The 19,230-nt window shown below is 36.1% G+C and overlaps 1 protein-coding gene across 1 annotated transcript; it reads right to left on the bottom strand.

The window, feature by feature from the left end:
- Nucleotides 1-1,101: 1,101 nt before the first annotated feature.
- Nucleotides 1,102-15,986, bottom strand: LOC129741022 (annexin B10-like). The gene is made up of 4 exons (XM_055732749.1): nt 15,815-15,986; nt 15,450-15,626; nt 2,429-3,142; nt 1,102-1,743 (listed from the first exon to the last, which is right to left on the bottom strand). The coding sequence occupies exons 1-4, from the start codon at nt 15,830-15,832 to the stop codon at nt 1,687-1,689; spliced, it is 966 nt and encodes a 321-aa protein (XP_055588724.1). The 5' UTR covers nt 15,833-15,986; the 3' UTR covers nt 1,102-1,686.
- Nucleotides 15,987-19,230: the final 3,244 nt, after the last annotated feature.

Genomic DNA, 19,230 nt, shown 5'->3' with positions numbered 1-19,230 from the left:
TGACATTTCTTACGCACACTTGCTGAGCGTGTGCAGATGAGACGGGACAATTAACCTCAAAAACTCTCGGTACAAAAAATGGGCAGCCGGTCGACACACATGGTCGTTTTTGAGGTTAATTGTCCCAAAACTGAAAAGTGTTGGTGAAACAACCAGCAAAAAATTACAAACACTACCAGCGGCAAATAGGACTATAATATGTATAATATAGACGGGGATGGAGGAGACGAAATGTTGACAGCCGGTGTTATCCGCATGATTTTGAATAATATCATGGAGATTGCAGGTTCGAGTCCTGTCGGTGAGTCGTTGTCATGTTTCTCTAATTCTTTCTATCACCTACGAAAATGTGATTATTTTCAGGTACAAAGATGTACCAAGCGATTTCATAACATCAGTATTGACTTCAAAAGAGTTTTAATAGCGATAATTCTAGTGAAACAAAATTTGTTACCTGCTCACAGGTCGGTGCATGATTTAATTCCGACCAAAGCAACCGTATATCTACGATCCATTATACCATTTCAACCCCCAACTGTTTTTAGAACTGGTTTAAGGATTGGTCCAAAAATTCAGGAGCTTTGGACACAATTTGACGCAGTTTTTTTAACGAACACAAAGACATTGGCTGATATGAATAAAGCTCTAGTAATTGCTTTTGCTATTTTCGAGCAGTTTTGTGAGTCAAATACTTCGAATGGCATGCATATTTTTAATCCGGAGCAGGTTGAAAGTAAATGTTTTTCTCTTCTTTTTCATATCTAGTCAAGAAAATGCTTTCAAATTTAGCCATTCTAAAGTTCGAGCTAAGTAAAAGCTATCGAAGTAATTGCTTTTTTCTTATTCATACCACCTATTATCTCAATGAAACATGAAGTTTCTTCGAAGATATTCCTGCGGACACTCTCCGATGATATGATGATGGCTAGCATAAATACAAATTTTTGTATTTTTATCACTGATGGTGTTTTAAGTGTGAGAAGTTAGAGAAGATGCACTTTTTTATTAAGCTCAGTTGGTGATAATTTCTAATAATTTTTATGTTTTTTTTTTAGAGAAGGATTTCTTTCAAGATTCAGAAGAACTTAAACAACATAAATGTTTGTTGTGCTTACTAAAAGCTATTTTATTGCGGTACATCATTTTTTGAACGGTTTTGAAAAGTAAATAGTATGAGATTCAAATCTTTGATTTCAAGGCCTTCATGCGTATTGTAAACTGCACTTGCGTGATAATAATAAATAAGGTTTCATTTTAAATTGTTTCATATTCTTAAATTGAATGTTGTGCAGAAAAGAGGATAAGGACTTCCTTTATCAACATTCCAATACACCGTACAACCATTACTCGTACTAACATAATACCATAATACTTTGAAATTTGATCGATAAACCTGTGTACCCGGACCAATTTTTTTTTTCTACGGGGTTTTCATCCTCTGGGATGATTCATCCCTATACCCGGACCAATCTCATAATCGAACTCATTAGAAACAGCTTATAAACATATAGGCTTCGTTTTTTCAAGGTCCTTGATTCACTGTCATGAAATAAATGCCTTTAGTTTAGGTTACTACACATCTTAAATTGTTAACACATTGTAATAATTTTTCTTCATTATAGTTTCGACACAATGAAAGCTTAATTCTATGCGGCCACGTATTTCCTTTATATGTGCGGGGTCCAATTAGGCGTCGCCAACAAGAGCACACAAAGCACGCTTGTAGTCACCAGAACATTCGCCCTGAAATTGGTAGAAATAATAATTTGAGTATGCGGAATTGTGACATTGCCTATTATAACAGATTATAACTATAAAACATTGCAATGTTAACCTTAGGTTATAAATAGAATACGATAAAAAATCATGCCAATGACTCCAACTCGATTGTGGATATTATTTCTGAACCATTCTTCTACGAATTTATTATACCGTTTTACACTCAATAAATATTTTTGTTAAAAAAAAAGATTCAATTTAGGTGTCTAAAACACGTGATACAAAACGCATGTTTTTATCAACTTTAGCCCAATTAATCTTCAAAGCTAATAATTCATATATAGATACTTATTTTGGAAACTGATAATTAAAAACTTTTAGAAATACATAGGTATTTATAATATTTTGCCTAAATGGGAATGCCAAAAACTCGTTGTTAGTGAAAACAAAACACATAATAAATACAGTTTTAAATTTACCTCCTGTCAATGGACGAGAGGCGGCAAGCATCCACGTTTCGAGTGGATTTCAATGTTGGTATTCACAGCACATCCAATTGTTAGATGATTCAAGACGAGAAATGAGAACATTGATAAACAATTAAAAAGAGATTTGAAATAAATAAACAAGATAAAACGCAAGACGTTTACGGATTTTGTGAGCCATTGGAATACATTCTAGACTAAATGTATAAAGACAAACCACTCACCCTAACGGCACTGACCAACGTTTTGTTATACAGTTGTTCGTATTCATCCTTGATGTTCTGCAAGTCGATTTCCGACCTGGAAACAATAATCCGAATCAAGCTGGCATCATCCGTACCAGCGCCGTCCATTGCTTTGTGCAGTCTCTTTGCGAAGTAATGCGGAGCCATTTGAACGCATTCCACAATAGCGCTCAGAGCATCCAATAATTCTCCACTAAGTTCGTCCTTCAATGCTTGTTCAATGGTTCTTCCAGAGAGCTTCTTGTACTCTTCGAATAAAATCTCCAACTGATCGAAACTGGCATGAGCCAAGATTTTGTAAAATACTTCTTCATCGGTTCCGAGCTTGCCTTCGCCGGCATTGTACAGTTGGTTGGCCTGTTCCTTGGCCAGCTCCTCATCAACCGTTCCCTGGGGATCGCGAGCACCAACTATAATCATAGTCAACAGTCGACGGAAGCTTCCGTCGGTTTCGCTGCACAAATGCTCGGCCAAAGGTCGATTGTACATCTCCTCGTAACAGTCGACAATTTTCTTAACCTCCTCGTTCGTTTGGGGGCACAAGATCTCGATCAGTGCATCCTCATTCGTTCCCATGCCGTCCATGGCTTTGTGCAGCTGCTTGCAAAGGTATTTTTCCGCTGGCACCATAAGAGCTACGATAACATCCTCGAATTTTCCGCCCAGTTCCGATTTGAGATCCTCAATCAGATCCTGTCAACAATAAAGAAAACAAATGGAGTCTTTGCTGTCGTTCGTATTTCGGCACACGTTTACGGTGCGTATGTAACTCAACTCCCTTTAAAAATACGTCGGGTAGGTGGTACTTTGTATGATTGATAATAAATGTTTTATCGATATGTATCCACTTCTCGATCTAATTATAAGTTTTTGACAAATTTAGGTTTATAAAAGATTAAACATTTGATATTTTTGATACTTTTTTGTTGATAGATAAATTCGAATGACGAAATGTGACTAAACAGCGCTCATTGTAATGGAATGGCATTGAAAACTGTGATTACATGACTCATTCGCTCAAATCCATGCGACGCATCAGCGCTAACTCTATTTTCATACAAGAGTAAACATATAGCTACTCACATGAATTTGCAAATAAACGACGCCATCGCATTACATCTTACGGCCACGCGGTTCCACTCCGCCTGTCTGTGCCGAAACATAAATTCCGTTCAGCACCCTTCCCATATAACGAGTATTATTGATGGTAGGGAGCGTTAGCACTAGCTACGGCTCAGCATATTACGTGTGATAGGTAGGGGAGCTGGGGGCATAATGGCCACCTTAAGGAAAACGGTTATTTCTAGAGTTTTTTTTGATTAGGTCGTATGAGCCACTGAACATGTTTTGAGAAAATCGATGTTCAAGTTCTGAACCACATTTTCAATTCTCATTTTATGAATGCTTGTCCAGTTCATGTGTAAATTTATAAGTCAACGTAAAAATGGACACAGAACATGACGACATGATAGAAATTGATGTTATTTCACTTTTAATCAATGAAGATGTACTTACGACCTAATGCATTTATCATTTGGCGCATACGTCCTTTGGTCACTCGATAAGTTTGATTCCAAAAACCGATTCGATTGCCTTCAATTTTCAATCATTCATTCGGATTAGATTGATGGAATACTATAAACAAAAAAAATCCTTCAACCTAAACGCGGAAATTATCCTTTCAAGGGAGCCTGATATTTTTGCTTTCTGGATGTGGTCTTTGGGAATCCACTTGGACATTTCCGGGAACAAACTGAGGCTCCCTTGGCCGATCGAGGGATGTAAGAAGCATCCATAACCTTCAACTATTTCGGCTGCCTCTGTAATGACAAAAAAACTACTATGGCTATTCACAAAGTGAAAATTGCTATTTATTGTACTCACTGTTGTGTCCAACTGGGCACACTGCCTTAAAACAGAGAAGATCGAAAAAAGAAGAATAAACAGAGAGGTGATGCAGGGCATTGCCTTTTGATAACTCTGATCATCAACAAGTGTTTTTTTACTTATCCTAATTCGGAAGATCTTAAATATTTCAACTGGCGACGAGGAAAAATCTAAGTCTAGTGACTCCGTATGTGGTGGATTATTTTTTTTGCGAAGTTTAACAGCAACTGCTGTTCGGAAAAAGTGAAACTAATTAAGTGAAGCTAATTGGCGATATTTTTTTTGGAATTCACCTCACAGAAGCAGTAAGTAGGAAAATTCCTAAGTGTGAAAAAGTGTTTAAAGAATCAAGCAATTGCTTACATCATTACTGCTGATTGGCGAAGTATAAAAATCAAATTTTAACGACGGAAAAGCTGTGTATTTTAATCAAAAATTGGTGAAAATAAGAAAGAGTTAACTCCATTTTGAATCCTTTTACGATTACAATTGTAACGAAAAGAATGTGTTGATCGAATTGTACCATTGTGAAAGAACAATAAGTTTCAGAAATTTTAGTTTCATCTTATTACATCTTATTATTTTTTGGTTTCGTTTTAGATCTGCGGTGTAGAGGTAACTCACTTGCTTACCAGGAAAGTGCTGGAGAGTGAGTTGCAAGCATTCATCTGAACTCGAGTGTCCATCCAAGTGGAGGAGTTCATCTATTCAAGAGTTCCTTGTGGTTGAGTGAGAGCCGTTGAGAATAGTTCGACGATACGCGGGAGAAAATTAAGGGTTTGTTTACAAACCAAAAGGAGTGCTTTTGTGCTGAGTGGCCAACGGTGCGTCCAGTGGTGTATTTTGCAGGCACTATTATTGATATTAATTTATCCTGCTCAAAGGTAAGCCGCTTAATTTTCATTTTTTTGAAGATTTTTTTTGAATTTCATTGCATTCAGTCGATTTATTGAACAAAACTCTGTTATAAAATTTAGACAATGACTGAATCGCGACAAACTTTGAGTTCTAATTTGGCAACCTCGATAGAACCTTACAGACGAGGAACGTCTTTCTCGGATTGGGTTGAAAGATTGGGGTATTGCTTTATGATTAATAAAATCTCGGATGAAGATAAAAAAGCTCATTTTATAACTTTAGCTGGACCTTACATCTTTACTGAATTAAAGCTACTTTTTCCGGGGCCGGGTGCTTTGACGGAGGCTCGTTATGAGCAAATAGTAACTGCATTAAAAACGCGAATCGATAAAGTTGACGATGAAGTATCACAACGTTTGGCATTCAGCGGTCGTTTCCAAGAGCCCGGTGAATCAGCCGAGGATTATCTTTTATCCCTTAAATTGATGGCTGAATTTTGTAATTTTGAAGGTAAAGAAAAGACAATTCGCGATCGGCTATTATTTGGGGTAACAGACATTCCTTTAAAACAATTACTCATCAAAGAGCCGGTTTTAACATTGAGTGTAGCAGAAAAGATCATTGCGGGTTACGAATTAGCCAGAAAACATACAAAAATGATGGAGCAAAGTCAAGCTCAAACAGCTGCAGTTGGAGTAGTCGGGGCCATGCGTGTACCTATTAAAAGCCGGTTAGGTGTTAGACCAACGCGTGAACCTTATCGCTCAGATAGAAATTACGGGCATAGTTCTAACAATTTTAAGCGACGGTATGATCAACCAATTGATAAAAAACGATTTTCGGGACAACGCAGACCAGATTATGACCGTATTACCTGTACATATTGTAACAGAAAGGGACATCTGGTACACAAATGCTTCGAATTGAAAAACGCGAAAAGGGATGCGGTAAAATATGCGGATGCTGTAGAACCGGAAAAATTGAGATCATCTACGGATAAACAATTGAGCGAGATGCTAAACCGTTTGAGAGCTGCGAAATCTGACTCGGATAGTGACTCGGATACAGGTGATCTTCAATGCTTAAATGTGACGTCCATTAATAGAGTTAATGATCCTTGTTTGGTAAATGTCCTTATAGAAGGGAAAAATATGCAAATGGAAATAGATTGTGGGTCGTCGGTGTCGGTAATTGGGAAAAAGCAATATTATGGGTTATTTTCTGTTCCTTTAAAGAAATCATCTAAACAGCTTATAGTTGTAAACGGTGGAAAACTTTTGATTGAAGGGGAAGCTACAGTGAACGTACAATACATGGGTATATTAGCTAAATTGAAATTAGTAGTACTTAATTGCAGCAACAATTTCTTGCCTCTTTTAGGTAGATCATGGTTGGATATTTTCATACCTAATTGGAGAGAAACATTTACTAGTAAAATTACTATTCAAAGAGTGATACAAGAAGATAGGGATAAAATTATATCAGATTTGAAACAAAAATTTAGCAACGTGTTCATTAAGGATTTTTCCACTCCCATAAAAGGGTTCGAAGCTGATCTCGTATTAAAATCTGACAACCCTATTTTCAAAAAAGCCTATGAAGTTCCATACAGGCTAAGAGAAAAAGTTGGACAATATTTGGATAAATTAGAAAAAGAAAAAGTAATAACACCTATAAAAACTAGCCAATGGGCATCTCCAATAGTAATTGTTATGAAAAAGAATAACCAAATAAGGTTAGTTATTGACTGTAAAGTGTCGATCAATAAAGTATTGATTCCACATTCTTATCCTCTACCAACTGCACAGGACTTATTTGCTAAATTGGCGGGTTCTAAATTTTTTTGTACGTTGGATTTAGAAGGAGCATACACCCAACTATCCTTATCAAAAAAATCAAGAAAATTCATGGTTATCAATACACACAAAGGTTTATTTGAATATAACAGACTACCTCAAGGAACATCTTCCAGTAGTTCGATTTTCCAAGAAATTATGGAAAAAATCTTAGCAGGAATTGAAGGTGTGTTTGTTTATTTGGACGACGTTTTGATAAGCGGTTCTAGCCTCGAAGTATGCAAACAGAAACTGTTTTTGGTTTTAGACAAGCTGAACGAAGCTAATGTGAAAGTCAATTGGGAAAAATGTAAATTTCTCGTTACCAAATTGAACTATTTAGGGCACGTTATAAGTGAAAATGGGTTATTACCGTGCTCTGATAAAATATCAACTATACAAAATTCCAAACCACCAACAAATGTGACTGAACTTAAATCTTTTCTGGGACTGATCAATTATTATCATAGATTCATACCAAACCTATCTACAAAATTATATTGTCTTTACAATCTTTTGAGAAATAATGTAAAGTTTATCTGGGATTCAAGTTGTGCTGAAGCTTTCCAAGAAAGTAAACAAGCTCTGATAGCTACAAATTTTTTGGAATTTTATGATCCAAATAAACCTATTGTTGTAGTATCAGATGCGTCTGGATATGGTTTAGGTGGAGTTATTGCTCATATTGTTGATGGAGTAGAAAAGCCTATTTCTTTTACATCTTTTACTTTAAATGAAGCTCAGAAACGTTACCCTATACTCCACCTGGAGGCCTTAGCATTGGTATGCACTATAAAAAAATTCCACAAATATTTGTATGGTCAACAGTTTATTGTATACACAGACCACAAACCATTGGTTGGCATTTTTGGTAAAGCTGGTCAGAATTCGATATTTGCTACAAGATTAAAACGTTATATTTTGGAAGTTTCAATATATGATTTTGAAATTATGTACAGACCTTCTTCCAAAATGGGAAACGCTGATTTTTGTTCGCGTTTTCCATTGCAGCAAATGGTGCCATCTGATATTGATGTCGAGGTTATACGGAGTATAAATTTCAGTAAAGACGTTCCGTACGATGCAAATAAAGTTGCTAATGAAACTAAGAACGATAAATTCCTACAAGATGTGATCTTTTTCCTGCGAAACGGTTGGCCAAAGAAATTGGAAAAGCGTTTTGTTGACGTATTCTCAAATCAGCATGAAATAGAAATAGTTGACGATTGTCTTCTTTACAAAGACAGAGTTGTTATACCGCAGTTGTTACAGCGTAATGTATTAAGGCTTCTACATGCCAACCATGCAGGGATTGTTAAAATGAAGCAATTAGCTAGACGCACTGTCTATTGGTTTGGTATAAATACAGATATTGAAAAATATGTATCAACTTGCGATGTTTGTTGCAGTAGACTACCGGTACCCAGGCAAAAAATTCTGTCTGAATGGACACCTACAACAAGACCGTTTAGCAGGATACACATAGATTTTTTTCATCTTTTCAATCATACATTTTTGTTAATAATTGACAGTTTTTCGAAATGGTTGGAAATTGTATGGATGAAAAAAGGAACAGATAGCGGAAAAGTACTTAAAAGATTGGTGGAATATTTTGCAAGGTTTGGTCTTCCTGATGTTTTGGTGTCTGATGGCGGACCTCCATTTAATTCACACAGCTTCGTTGATTTTCTAGAAAAACAAGGCATAAAAGTTCTTAAAAGTCCTCCATACAATCCTTCAAGTAATGGACAGGCAGAGAGATTGGTTAGAACGGCAAAGGATGTTCTTAAAAAGTTTCTACTAGATCCTGAATATGCAGAACTCTGTTTGGAGGATCAAATAAATTTATTTTTATTCAACTACAGGAACATATCGACAAAGGATGGAGAGTTTCCATCCGAAAAAGTTTTTTCATTCAAACCTAAAACAATGATAGATCTATTAAATCCTAGATCAAATTACAAACAATCTATGACGCAAGCTTCAGCAAAAGTTGCTGAAAATAAAAAAGGGGAAAGAGGTCAAGTAGACCCTTTCAATAAACTAAACGAAGGGGAGGCTATATGGTATAAAAACTCTAATCCTAAAAATGACGCCAGATGGCTTAAGGCGATTTTTATTAAAAGGTTTTCTCTTAACACCTTCCAGGTACAAGTTGGAAGCGTTCCTATAATGGCCCATCGTACACAGATCCGGATGCCGGTCCATCAAGAAGATTCGACTAGGCCAAACGTTCGTTTTAAGTCGATTGACAATCCTGCTGAATCACCGCCAGGGTTGAGCAGTGATGAGGAGTTCTTAGGATTTCCTGAGCCCAAGGATGAAAAACGAATGAAACGCAAAAGAAAGGCGACTGATTCTGGAAATATAGTGTTGAGAAGATCTAAAAGAAATAAGCAATCTAAAACAACAAATTCAGATTATGAATATTTTTAAAAACAAGTTTAAAATAGAATTAATTTTGTAAGAAATGATTAAAGTGAAATACAAATGTATAAGAAAGAATAATAATTAACTATGTAAAGGGGAAGAGCTGTTGTGTCCAACTGGGCACACTGCCTTAAAACAGAGAAGATCGAAAAAAGAAGAATAAACAGAGAGGTGATGCAGGGCATTGCCTTTTGATAACTCTGATCATCAACAAGCAGGGTTTGAAATATGAATCAAAATTCACGTTCACCCCCTTAGTGAAGCCCTACAGAAATGAACGTGCTTCGATCTGCTCTGTGAACAACATGCTTCTGTGTTATCTGTGTTGCCTACTTTCAAACCAGCGCGCAGTGGAATATTCAGACATAGGAGAAGCTCCAAGGCACTCTGTTTGGTTTTCGTCAGGATCGAACTTTTCTTCGAATCGGCGTCATTCGTTTATGTTACAAAATTGAATGATGGTCATTTCAATTTTATTCTTTCTCAAATGGAGATGGCTGGGGATGGCAGTTTCTGCTTAACTAAAAATTGCAGTAAATGACTGAAAAATGTATGAAACCCACACAATATGGGTATTGGGGAAAAGGGCTTAACGCGTAGAAGTCGAATATCGTCATCCGACGCCATCTTGAAATCCAAGATGGCGGCTTCTGTTTAACTTCAAAATGCTGTAAATGACTGAAAAATGTATGAAACCCACACAATATGGGTATTGGGGAAAAGGGCTTAACGCGTAGAAGTCGAATATCGTCATCCGACGCCATCTTGAAATCCAAGATGGCGGCTTCCGTTTAACTTCAAAATGCTGTAAATGACTGAAAAATGTATGAAACCCACACAATATGGGTATTGGGGAAAAGGGCTTAACGCGTAGAAGTCGAATATCGTCATCCGACGCCATCTTGAAATCCAAGATGGCGGCTTCCGTTTAACTTCAAAATGCTGTAAATGACTGAAAAATGTATGAAACCCACACAATATGGGTATTGGGGAAAAGGGCTTAATGCGTAGAAGTCGAATATCGTCATCCGACGCCATCTTGAAATCCAAGATGGCGGCTTCCGTTTAACTTCAAAATGCTGTAAATGACTGAAAAATGTATGAAACCCACACAATATGGGTATTGGGGAAAAGGGCTTAACGCGTAGAAGTCGAATATCGTCATCCGACGCCATCTTGAAATCCAAGATGGCGGCTTCCGTTTAACTTCAAAATGCTGTAAATGACTGAAAAATGTATGAAACCCACACAATATGGGTATTGGGGAAAAGGGCTTAATGCATAGAAGTCGAATATCGCCATGCGACACCATCTTGAAATACAAGATGGCGGCTTCCGTTTAACTTCAAAATGCTGTAAATGACTGAAAAATGGGTACTACAATATGGGTATTGGGTGAAAGGGCTCAACGAGTAGAAGTCGAATTCCATCATTTAACACCATCTTGAAATCCAAGATGGCAGCTTTCGTTTAACATCGAAATGCTGTAAATGACTGAAAAATCTATGAAACAACCACAATATGGGTATCAGGTGGAACGGTTGAGCGAGTAGGTGTCGAATTTCGTCATCCGACGCCATCTTGAAAACCAAGATGGCGGCTGTCTTTTAACTTCAAATTGGAGTAAATGACTGAAAAATTTATGAAACTCACACAATATGGGTATTGGGTGAAAGGGCTCAACGAGTAGAAATCTAATTTTGCCATGTAACGCCATTTTGAAATCCATCCTTTCACAGGTCGTATACACAGCAGCGGCTACTCAAGTGTCTGTGGAGATAATTTGCATTTTGGAATGATATTCACGCCCCACAGACACTTAATTGGACAAACAAAACTGGAGAATGTTTTACAAGTAAAACTGAATGCTGAACTCATCAATCCAGCATTAGATCGAGCGATTCCATTTTTCAAATCAGGTCCTTCCCAAAGTGTACCTAACACACCTTAAATATTATTTAACAACTTTTTTTTATTATTAATGTTCTTTTAATCTTCGATTTTGAAATTCGACTTCTACTCGCTGAGCCCTTTCACCTGATACCCATATTGTGGGTGGTTCAATTGATTGTCAGTAATTTATTAAGTTGAGCGAAAGTCGCCATCTTGGATTTGAAGATAGCGTCGGATGACGAAATTTGACTTCTACTCGCTGTGCCCTTTCATCTGATACCCATATTGTGGATGGTTCAATTGATTTTCAGTAATTTATTAAGTTAAACAGAAGTCGCCATCTTGGATTTCAAGATGGCGTCGGATGACGAAATTCGACTTCTACTCGCTGAGCCCTTTCACCTGATACCCATATTGTTGGTGGTTTATTTGATTTTCAGTCATTTACAGAATTTTTAAGTTGAGCGGAAGACGCCATCTTGGATTTCAAGATGGCGTCGGATGACGAAATTCGACTTCTACTCGCTGAGCCCTTTCACCTGATACCCATATTGTGGGTGATTCATTCGATTTTCAGTCATTTACAGCATTTTTAGTTTGAGCGGAAGACGCCATCTTGGATTTCAAGATGGCGTCGGATGACGATATTCGACTTCTACTCGCTGAGCCCTTTCACCTGATACCCATATTGTGGGTGGTTCATTCGATTTTCAGTCATTTACAGCATTTTTAAGTTGTGCGGAAGACGCCATCTTGGATTTCAAGATGGCGTCGGATGACGATATTCGACTTCTACGCGTTAAGCCCTTTTCCCCAATACCCATATTGTGTGGGTTTCATACATTTTTCAGTCATTTACAGCATTTTGAAGTTAAACGGAAGCCGCCATCTTGGATTTCAAGATGGCGTCGGATGACGATATTCGACTTCTACGCGTTAAGCCCTTTTCCCCAATACCCATATTGTGTGGGTTTCATACATTTTTCAGTCATTTACAGCATTTTGAAGTTAAACGGAAGCCGCCATCTTGGATTTCAAGATGGCGTCGGATGACGATATTCGACTTCTACGCGTTAAGCCCTTTTCCCCAATACCCATATTGTGTGGGTTTCATACATTTTTCAGTCATTTACAGCATTTTGAAGTTAAACGGAAGCCGCCATCTTGGATTTCAAGATGGCGTCGGATGACGATATTCGACTTCTACGCGTTAAGCCCTTTTCCCCAATACCCATATTGTGTGGGCTTCATACATTTTTCAGTCATTTAGGACTGCAATTTTTAGTTAAGCAGAAACTGCCATCCCCAGCCATCCCATCAGCATTTTCTACAGATGCCTTTCATTTTCACTGGCCTCCGCATTGAACTTGGTTGATATCAAGTAAGTCGAAATAATTTCATTCGTCCACGCGATGGCTAGGGATAATTTGTTTGGCAATCCATTCCATTCCATAATGTTACAAAATGGAATGATTCAGCTCAAGCATGATTCGGAATGGTTTGCGTTTTGATCGTTTCGGGCATCTAGCTAGCGACTCGATTTTCAACCCCTGTCAACAAGTGTTTTTTTACTTATCCTAATTCGGAAGATCTTAAATATTTCACTCACCTGAGACCAAATTACAGCGTCAGATCACCATTATATCATCGCTTGTATCACCCATGCACAGTTCTTTCTCCTTTAATTTAAATTAATAACACTTACCGAACTTCTCGCGATGATTCATAACGTCGTATAACCAACTCGACGAACTGTTTATTTTGCGACCATTTGCATCCCGGCAATGCACGGCAAGCGCAAAACGACACAAAAACCAAATTGCACTAAAAAATTAGAAAGTCATTATACGTCCTAAATTCAAATCAATTTGAAAAAGTTATTCATTCATAAAATGAAACCAAATTTTTACCGATCATAGATTACATCTTTGTCAATCGTTTGCAGTAGATAACTCAGTTTTGTTTGCATTGGTTCATACGACCTAATCAAAACAAACTCTAGATTTAACCATAGAAAATAGCTATAATATGGAAGTTACATTATTGTTTCGTGTTCAGACACTTGAAAAGCCCACGCAGCGAAAAGATTTTTTATTTCAAAGGAAAGTGCCGCAAAAACAAAGGATTTTTTCCTTTGATTTTGGGATAAATAAAAATTCCTTTGATTCAAAGGCATTTTGCTTTGTTTCAAAGAATTTTTCTTTTGAAAAATCTTTGAATCAAAAAATTAATGCTTTGAAACAAAAAACAGTTCCATTTGATGCAAAGTTGTTCTCGTTTGCTACAATGTAATTTAGATTTAGATTTAAAAGGATTGGTTCATTGAACAATTTTCCTTTTATTCCAATTGGAAGAAATATTTTCTGTTGTCCCGAAGTTCCTATTAGGAATTTTGAATAATAAAAATAAAGAATTTACATTTTAAATTCATTTTTATTCACAAAATTAACACTAACACTGGTTCACTATAATTTTGGTCCAAATTTTGGCCTGAAGGCATTCTTGTTGGGCCGCTCAATAGACTTCCGGAAGCAGCTCCGGTTGCTAGCTTTAGTGGTCATCCAACTGGTCATTACCGCTGAAGATCGGGCCGAAGATAATCAGACCGCTGGATTTGGGGCGGAATCTGCCGTGGTCCTGTAATGCAAGAGTTTTTATAAAATCTTAAACATTCACTTTTTGATAAATGGATTAACACACACTTACCATTCTTCATCCTGAATCCTCCTAAAGCTATCTCTGATTCACTAGTTTTGATTTTCAACACAACCGGACAAACTTCATTCGAAATTCGGTTCTTGCTCAATCCAAAATATCTTCTAAGTTTAAAATTTTAATTTAAAGAAATTATTCCTTTCTGTTGAAAACAATTTTCTTTGGTTGAAAGAAAATTTACTTTGTTTTTAACGAAATGTGCAATTGAACAAATTTCTTTTGAATCAAAGAATTTGTTTAAAATCAAAGTCCAAAATTATTCAGTTCAAAAAATTAATTCTTTCTTTCAAAAATTATTCATTTGAATCAGAACGATAATTCATTGATTCAAAGAAAACAGGAGTTTGATTCAAAAAACTGAATGTTTTGAATCAAAGTCAGTTTTGTTTTGTATCAAAATCCAAGTTTTCTCTGCGTGCCTATTCCCTAACGGGCTGAAACGTGAAAAACTAGATGAAAACGTTAAAAAATGCATTTTAAAAAATTTTGCTAAAAGCTGAAAACAAGCCACTGTGGAGGCATAATGAGAACCCCCCCTGAGGCAGTATGAGCACCATTAATCAGAGCAAGATGTGCGTTTTTGCCGGGGAATCTAGCAGCGAATTCAATTCGATGAAGTCAGGTGAGTCGTAGATTCATCAAACAAAGCAATAACAAAATAATTTAGGTCTGTTTGTAGAATACAAACAATTCACACACGCTCATACATTAAGTGCTTTGTTCGGAGGATGATGCTACTAGCCGTATAATGTAACTTTAAAAAAATCGATCATGAATTGTGAATGGAAAAAAATCACCTCGAACAGAAATCTAACTCTAGTCTTTTGATTACCTCTCTGACACCTTACCAATAGGCTAAATCGTCGGATGAAAACTAGTCAAGGTGTGGCGCTATAAATCAATTTTAATTCGCTGCTAGATTCTACGGCAGAAAATGCTCATCATGCCTCGCTAATATGGTGCTCTATATGCCCCTAGTCAACAAATTTAAGTAAAAACTTGTTTTAAAATTGATAAAAGTGAAAAATCAAAAAATTTTATGATGGTAAAAGTTGAGAAACAATGTGTACATCATGTTGCAGTGCGTACATTATAGATCAAGGTTATTTTAAGATCATAAGAGCTTATTTCGTGGTGCTCAAAAATTATAATATTTTCGTAACTTGAGAACCAAGCTAGTTTTTTTTAAATATCTCTGTAAACATGATAAGGAGATTCCTTTTTTTGTGAAAAATTAACACTATAGGAAGTACGAAACAAATCCTCATGAAAATTTATTTAAGAAAATACGTACTTTCGTAGAAAAGCGTAGTGCTCATTATGCCCTGGGTGCTCGTTATGCCCTCATCTCCCCTATACATTAATAAAAAAAAAAATCTTACTCGTCCAAGTTCGCTGGAGTACTGTTCCAGAATCTGCTGCCGCTGCTGGCTGCTACGGGCGCACAAAACATCCATTATGGCCTGTTCATCGGTTCCAAAACCCTTCATGGCGGCCCGCAAGGCATTGGCATCTGCCGACGCGTCAAAACCGTCCACCGGGACCACGGTCGGTTTGGGCTGTACGGAAACAAACGAGGGGAAACATTAGCCTAATGAACAGTTATGTTGCCAAACATTCCCCGAGCAGTGGGAGGTGAGTATCGATCGGAAGCTTGATTTCGTCATCAAATTGGGGGACACTCCTTTTGGCGGAGGAAATTTTCACTTCGCTTTTGATATGCTAGTCGCCAGAGAAGTATACTTACAGTGTAATACCACGACATTTTTATTCCGCTAGAACGATTTCAACTAGAATCAAAAAGGTGAATTGTGCGCAATTCAATTGTTCAACGACAATGCTTCGGAATGTGAATGACTCAATGCCACAAATATCGCTTAATTGATTCTATCGGAGTTGAGCGCTGCAGTGAATCTGAGGTCGAATTCACAGTGAGCGCGGTGCGAAGTGCGAAGCGAATTTCCAATTCGCGCGAAAAACCGCTTCTCATTTAAACACGTTGAAAAAAACATCGACCGGCCACAGTGCAAGCGAATTTTCGTGCGAAGACCCGGCTGGATCGCGCGAATTCATCCTGTTCATCCGGCCATACACTGAAAATATTCTCTCGGATATTTTTTATCGTAAAATGATTTATCAATAAAATCTTTTTCAAAAGTTTATTTATTTAATTATCATTGCCGTTTCTATGTTGGTAATGAAAAATGCACGGTTTTTTAGCGCGGATTTTCGAAACAAACGCGGTTTCAGTCTTTTTCAATTGAAACAAATTATAACTGGCAATAAACGACCGGTGGCATGAAAGCCCCATAATATGTGTATAGAGTGAAGGGGTTGAACGGATAGAAGTTGGAATTCGTTATCCGACGCCATCTTGAAATCCAATATGGCCCCTTCCACTCAACTTTAAAATGCTGGAAGTGACTGATAAGCACATGAAACTCCCACAATATGGGTATTGGATGAAAGGGCTCAATAAGTAGAAGTCAAATTTGGCTGTCCGACGCCATTTTGAAATACAAGATGGCGGTTTCCGCTTAAGTCAAAATGCAATAAATAACTGAAAATCGTAAGGTCCATCCACAATATAAGAAATGAGTAAGAGGGATAAAAAAGTAGATGAAAAATTATTGACAAAAATTTTGACAGAACTGCAAAAATGCACTGAAATAAATAAACAAAAATATAACAAGTGTTATAAAACTAAAGTAATATTGACAAAAATAGAACAAAACTGTGGGAAAATATGAATAACTATTACTAAAATTCAAAAATATGACAAAAAAATAGTGACAAATGACAAAACTTTGAATAAAACACGCCATATGTGGTTAAATAATTGAGCCAAAAATATGACAAATATTACAAAATTAGACTAAAATATGAGAAAAAAATCACAGAAATGGCAAAACAATGACAAATGAGAAAAAAAAATTATGATAAAATTATAATCAAAATTTGACAATAAAATGACTTGACAGAACTAATATAAGGACCAATATTTGACAATAAATTTACAAAAATGACAAAATAATAACAACAAATTTACAATAAAATCACAAAAATCTGACAAAAAATAAGGCAAAATGACTAGAATATGACAAGGTTCTGAAAAAAATATGACAAAAATTTGTCAAAAATAATGACAATAATATAAGAAAATTATGAAAAATGAGATAAAAATATAACAAAATACTTTCAAATATATGTAAGAAAAATGACAAAATGAAGACAAATACGAAATAAAAATCACAAAATTTGAAAAAATAAGACAAATTCGAACATATAATAATAATAATAAAAAATCTGACAGAACTATGACAAAAATATGACAAATAAAAACATGACAAAATTATGACAAAAATTAAAATAAAATGACAAAAATCTTACAGTACTATGACAACCTTTGTCAATTGTCATAGTTTTGTTTTGTTTTATCATAGTTTTGTAGAATTTTTTCATATTTTTGTTGCATATATTTTTATCACATTTGCAAGATTTTGGTCATAGTATTGCCAGATTTATGTTATTTTATTTCAAAATTTTGTCATACAGACCCCGCTTGATTTTAGCAACATTCGATTTTGGCCACATCCGAGCAAAAACCGTTCGTTTTTGGCAACATCCAATTAAGACGTTTTTTGTGTTTTTTTTATTTTTTATTTTCATTTCAAATCAATAAAAAGTACTGTAAAACGTAATATTAGCATGAAATTTTTTCATTCGGCTTAATTATGATAGTTTTACAGTAAAAACATGAATTTTTCCATGTTTTACTGCTTATAACTAATATAATTGAGTCAAATTGAAAAATTGTATGCTAATATAAGGTTTTACATCAATTTTGACTAATTTGAATTAAAAATCAAAAATAAAAAAGTGACAAAAAAAACCGTTCGATTTTGGCAACATTCGATTTTGGCAACATAAAATTTTCGGGCGTGTTGCCAAAAACGAACGGGGTCTGTATTTGTATTTTTTGATTTATAGTTATTATATTTGTCATATTTTTATTTCATTTTTCAAATTTTCCATAATGTTGTCAAATATTTGTCAAAGTTTTTAATTTCGAGTTTTGGCGTTATTACTAATTTGTTGTTATTATTCAGTCAACTTTTATTAATTTTTGTCAGTTTTTTTTTTTTTAATTTGGTCATGGCTTTGCCATTTCAATGTCAAATTTATCATAGATTTGGTATATTTTTCTAATATTTTTGTAATATTTTTATCACCATTGCCATATTTTTATTAAAGTTTTGTCAGCGTTTCGTAATATTTGTTATTATTATAGTGTATTTTTTTTCAAAATTTTGTTATATTTATGTCATAGTTTTAGAAGATTTTTTTTTGCGATTTTCAGTCATTAAAATTATTTTAAAGTTGAGCGGAAGCCGCCGTATTGGATTTTAAGATGGCGTTTCATAGCGTAAGACTGCAAAATTCGACTGTTACTAATTGATTGAGTTTTTCGGAATTAACGCGGATTAGTTTTTTTGCGCGGTACGTATCCCTCGTTCACAGTTTTGTTAATTTGCAAAGACTTTTTCACGTGTGATTAATTTTTGCAACACCGAAGGTTTTTTTCAGTGTTGAACCGCTTCGCAATTCGCGTGCACTGTGGCCGGCCTTCAAAAATGAACTTGCGAAATTCATCCGGTGAATGAATATTTCGCTTCGCAGTTCGCTTCGCGCTCACTGTGTTCGTACCCTGAGAGTAACTTGATACACAACCTAACTCGTCAGCAAACCGTGGGTCACTATACGGAATCCGTTTACCCGTTTACCCGTTTTAGCAGCCCAGCATAGTTGATCTCCTCTCCACATAGTCATATAAATGTACTACTACCTATATACTACTACGAAGTTTATGATTTGGAAACGAGAGCGCGAGAGTTTGGCTGATGTCATGCTGAAGCAACTAGCAACGCGACCTACGACGCAACGTTCACACGACTAACCAGCTCTCATTTGATCTCCATGGAAATCGCGCAGACCTGTCATACTGGTCGCTACTGGTAGCGCGACCAATCTGATGCCAATGTGTTTAGTAGCGCGACTAGTAGGAAATCCAATAGGAACATTGTTTTTTCTCGATTAGAAGCAGTGATTCCGGGTTTTAAGCACAATAGTACGAAGATCTGTCCGAACTTGTGATAATAAACT

This window comes from Uranotaenia lowii, chromosome 1, assembly GCF_029784155.1.
Source record: "Uranotaenia lowii strain MFRU-FL chromosome 1, ASM2978415v1, whole genome shotgun sequence".
Taxonomy (NCBI): Eukaryota; Metazoa; Arthropoda; class Insecta; order Diptera; family Culicidae; genus Uranotaenia; species Uranotaenia lowii.
Note: the sequence above shows the minus strand (reverse complement) of the source record. Positions and strands in the feature narration are given on the sequence as shown.

What these genes read in the sequence shown, in the direction of transcription:
- LOC129741022 (XM_055732749.1), bottom strand. An exon ending in ACTCCAGCGAACTTGGACGA is followed by an intron (nt 3,143 to 15,449) that starts GTAAGATTTTTT and finishes TATTGTTGACAG; the next exon opens with GATCTGATTGAGGATCTCAA. An exon ending in CGTTGGTCAGTGCCGTTAGG is followed by an intron (nt 1,744 to 2,428) that starts GTGAGTGGTTTG and finishes TACCAATTTCAG; the next exon opens with GGCGAATGTTCTGGTGACTA.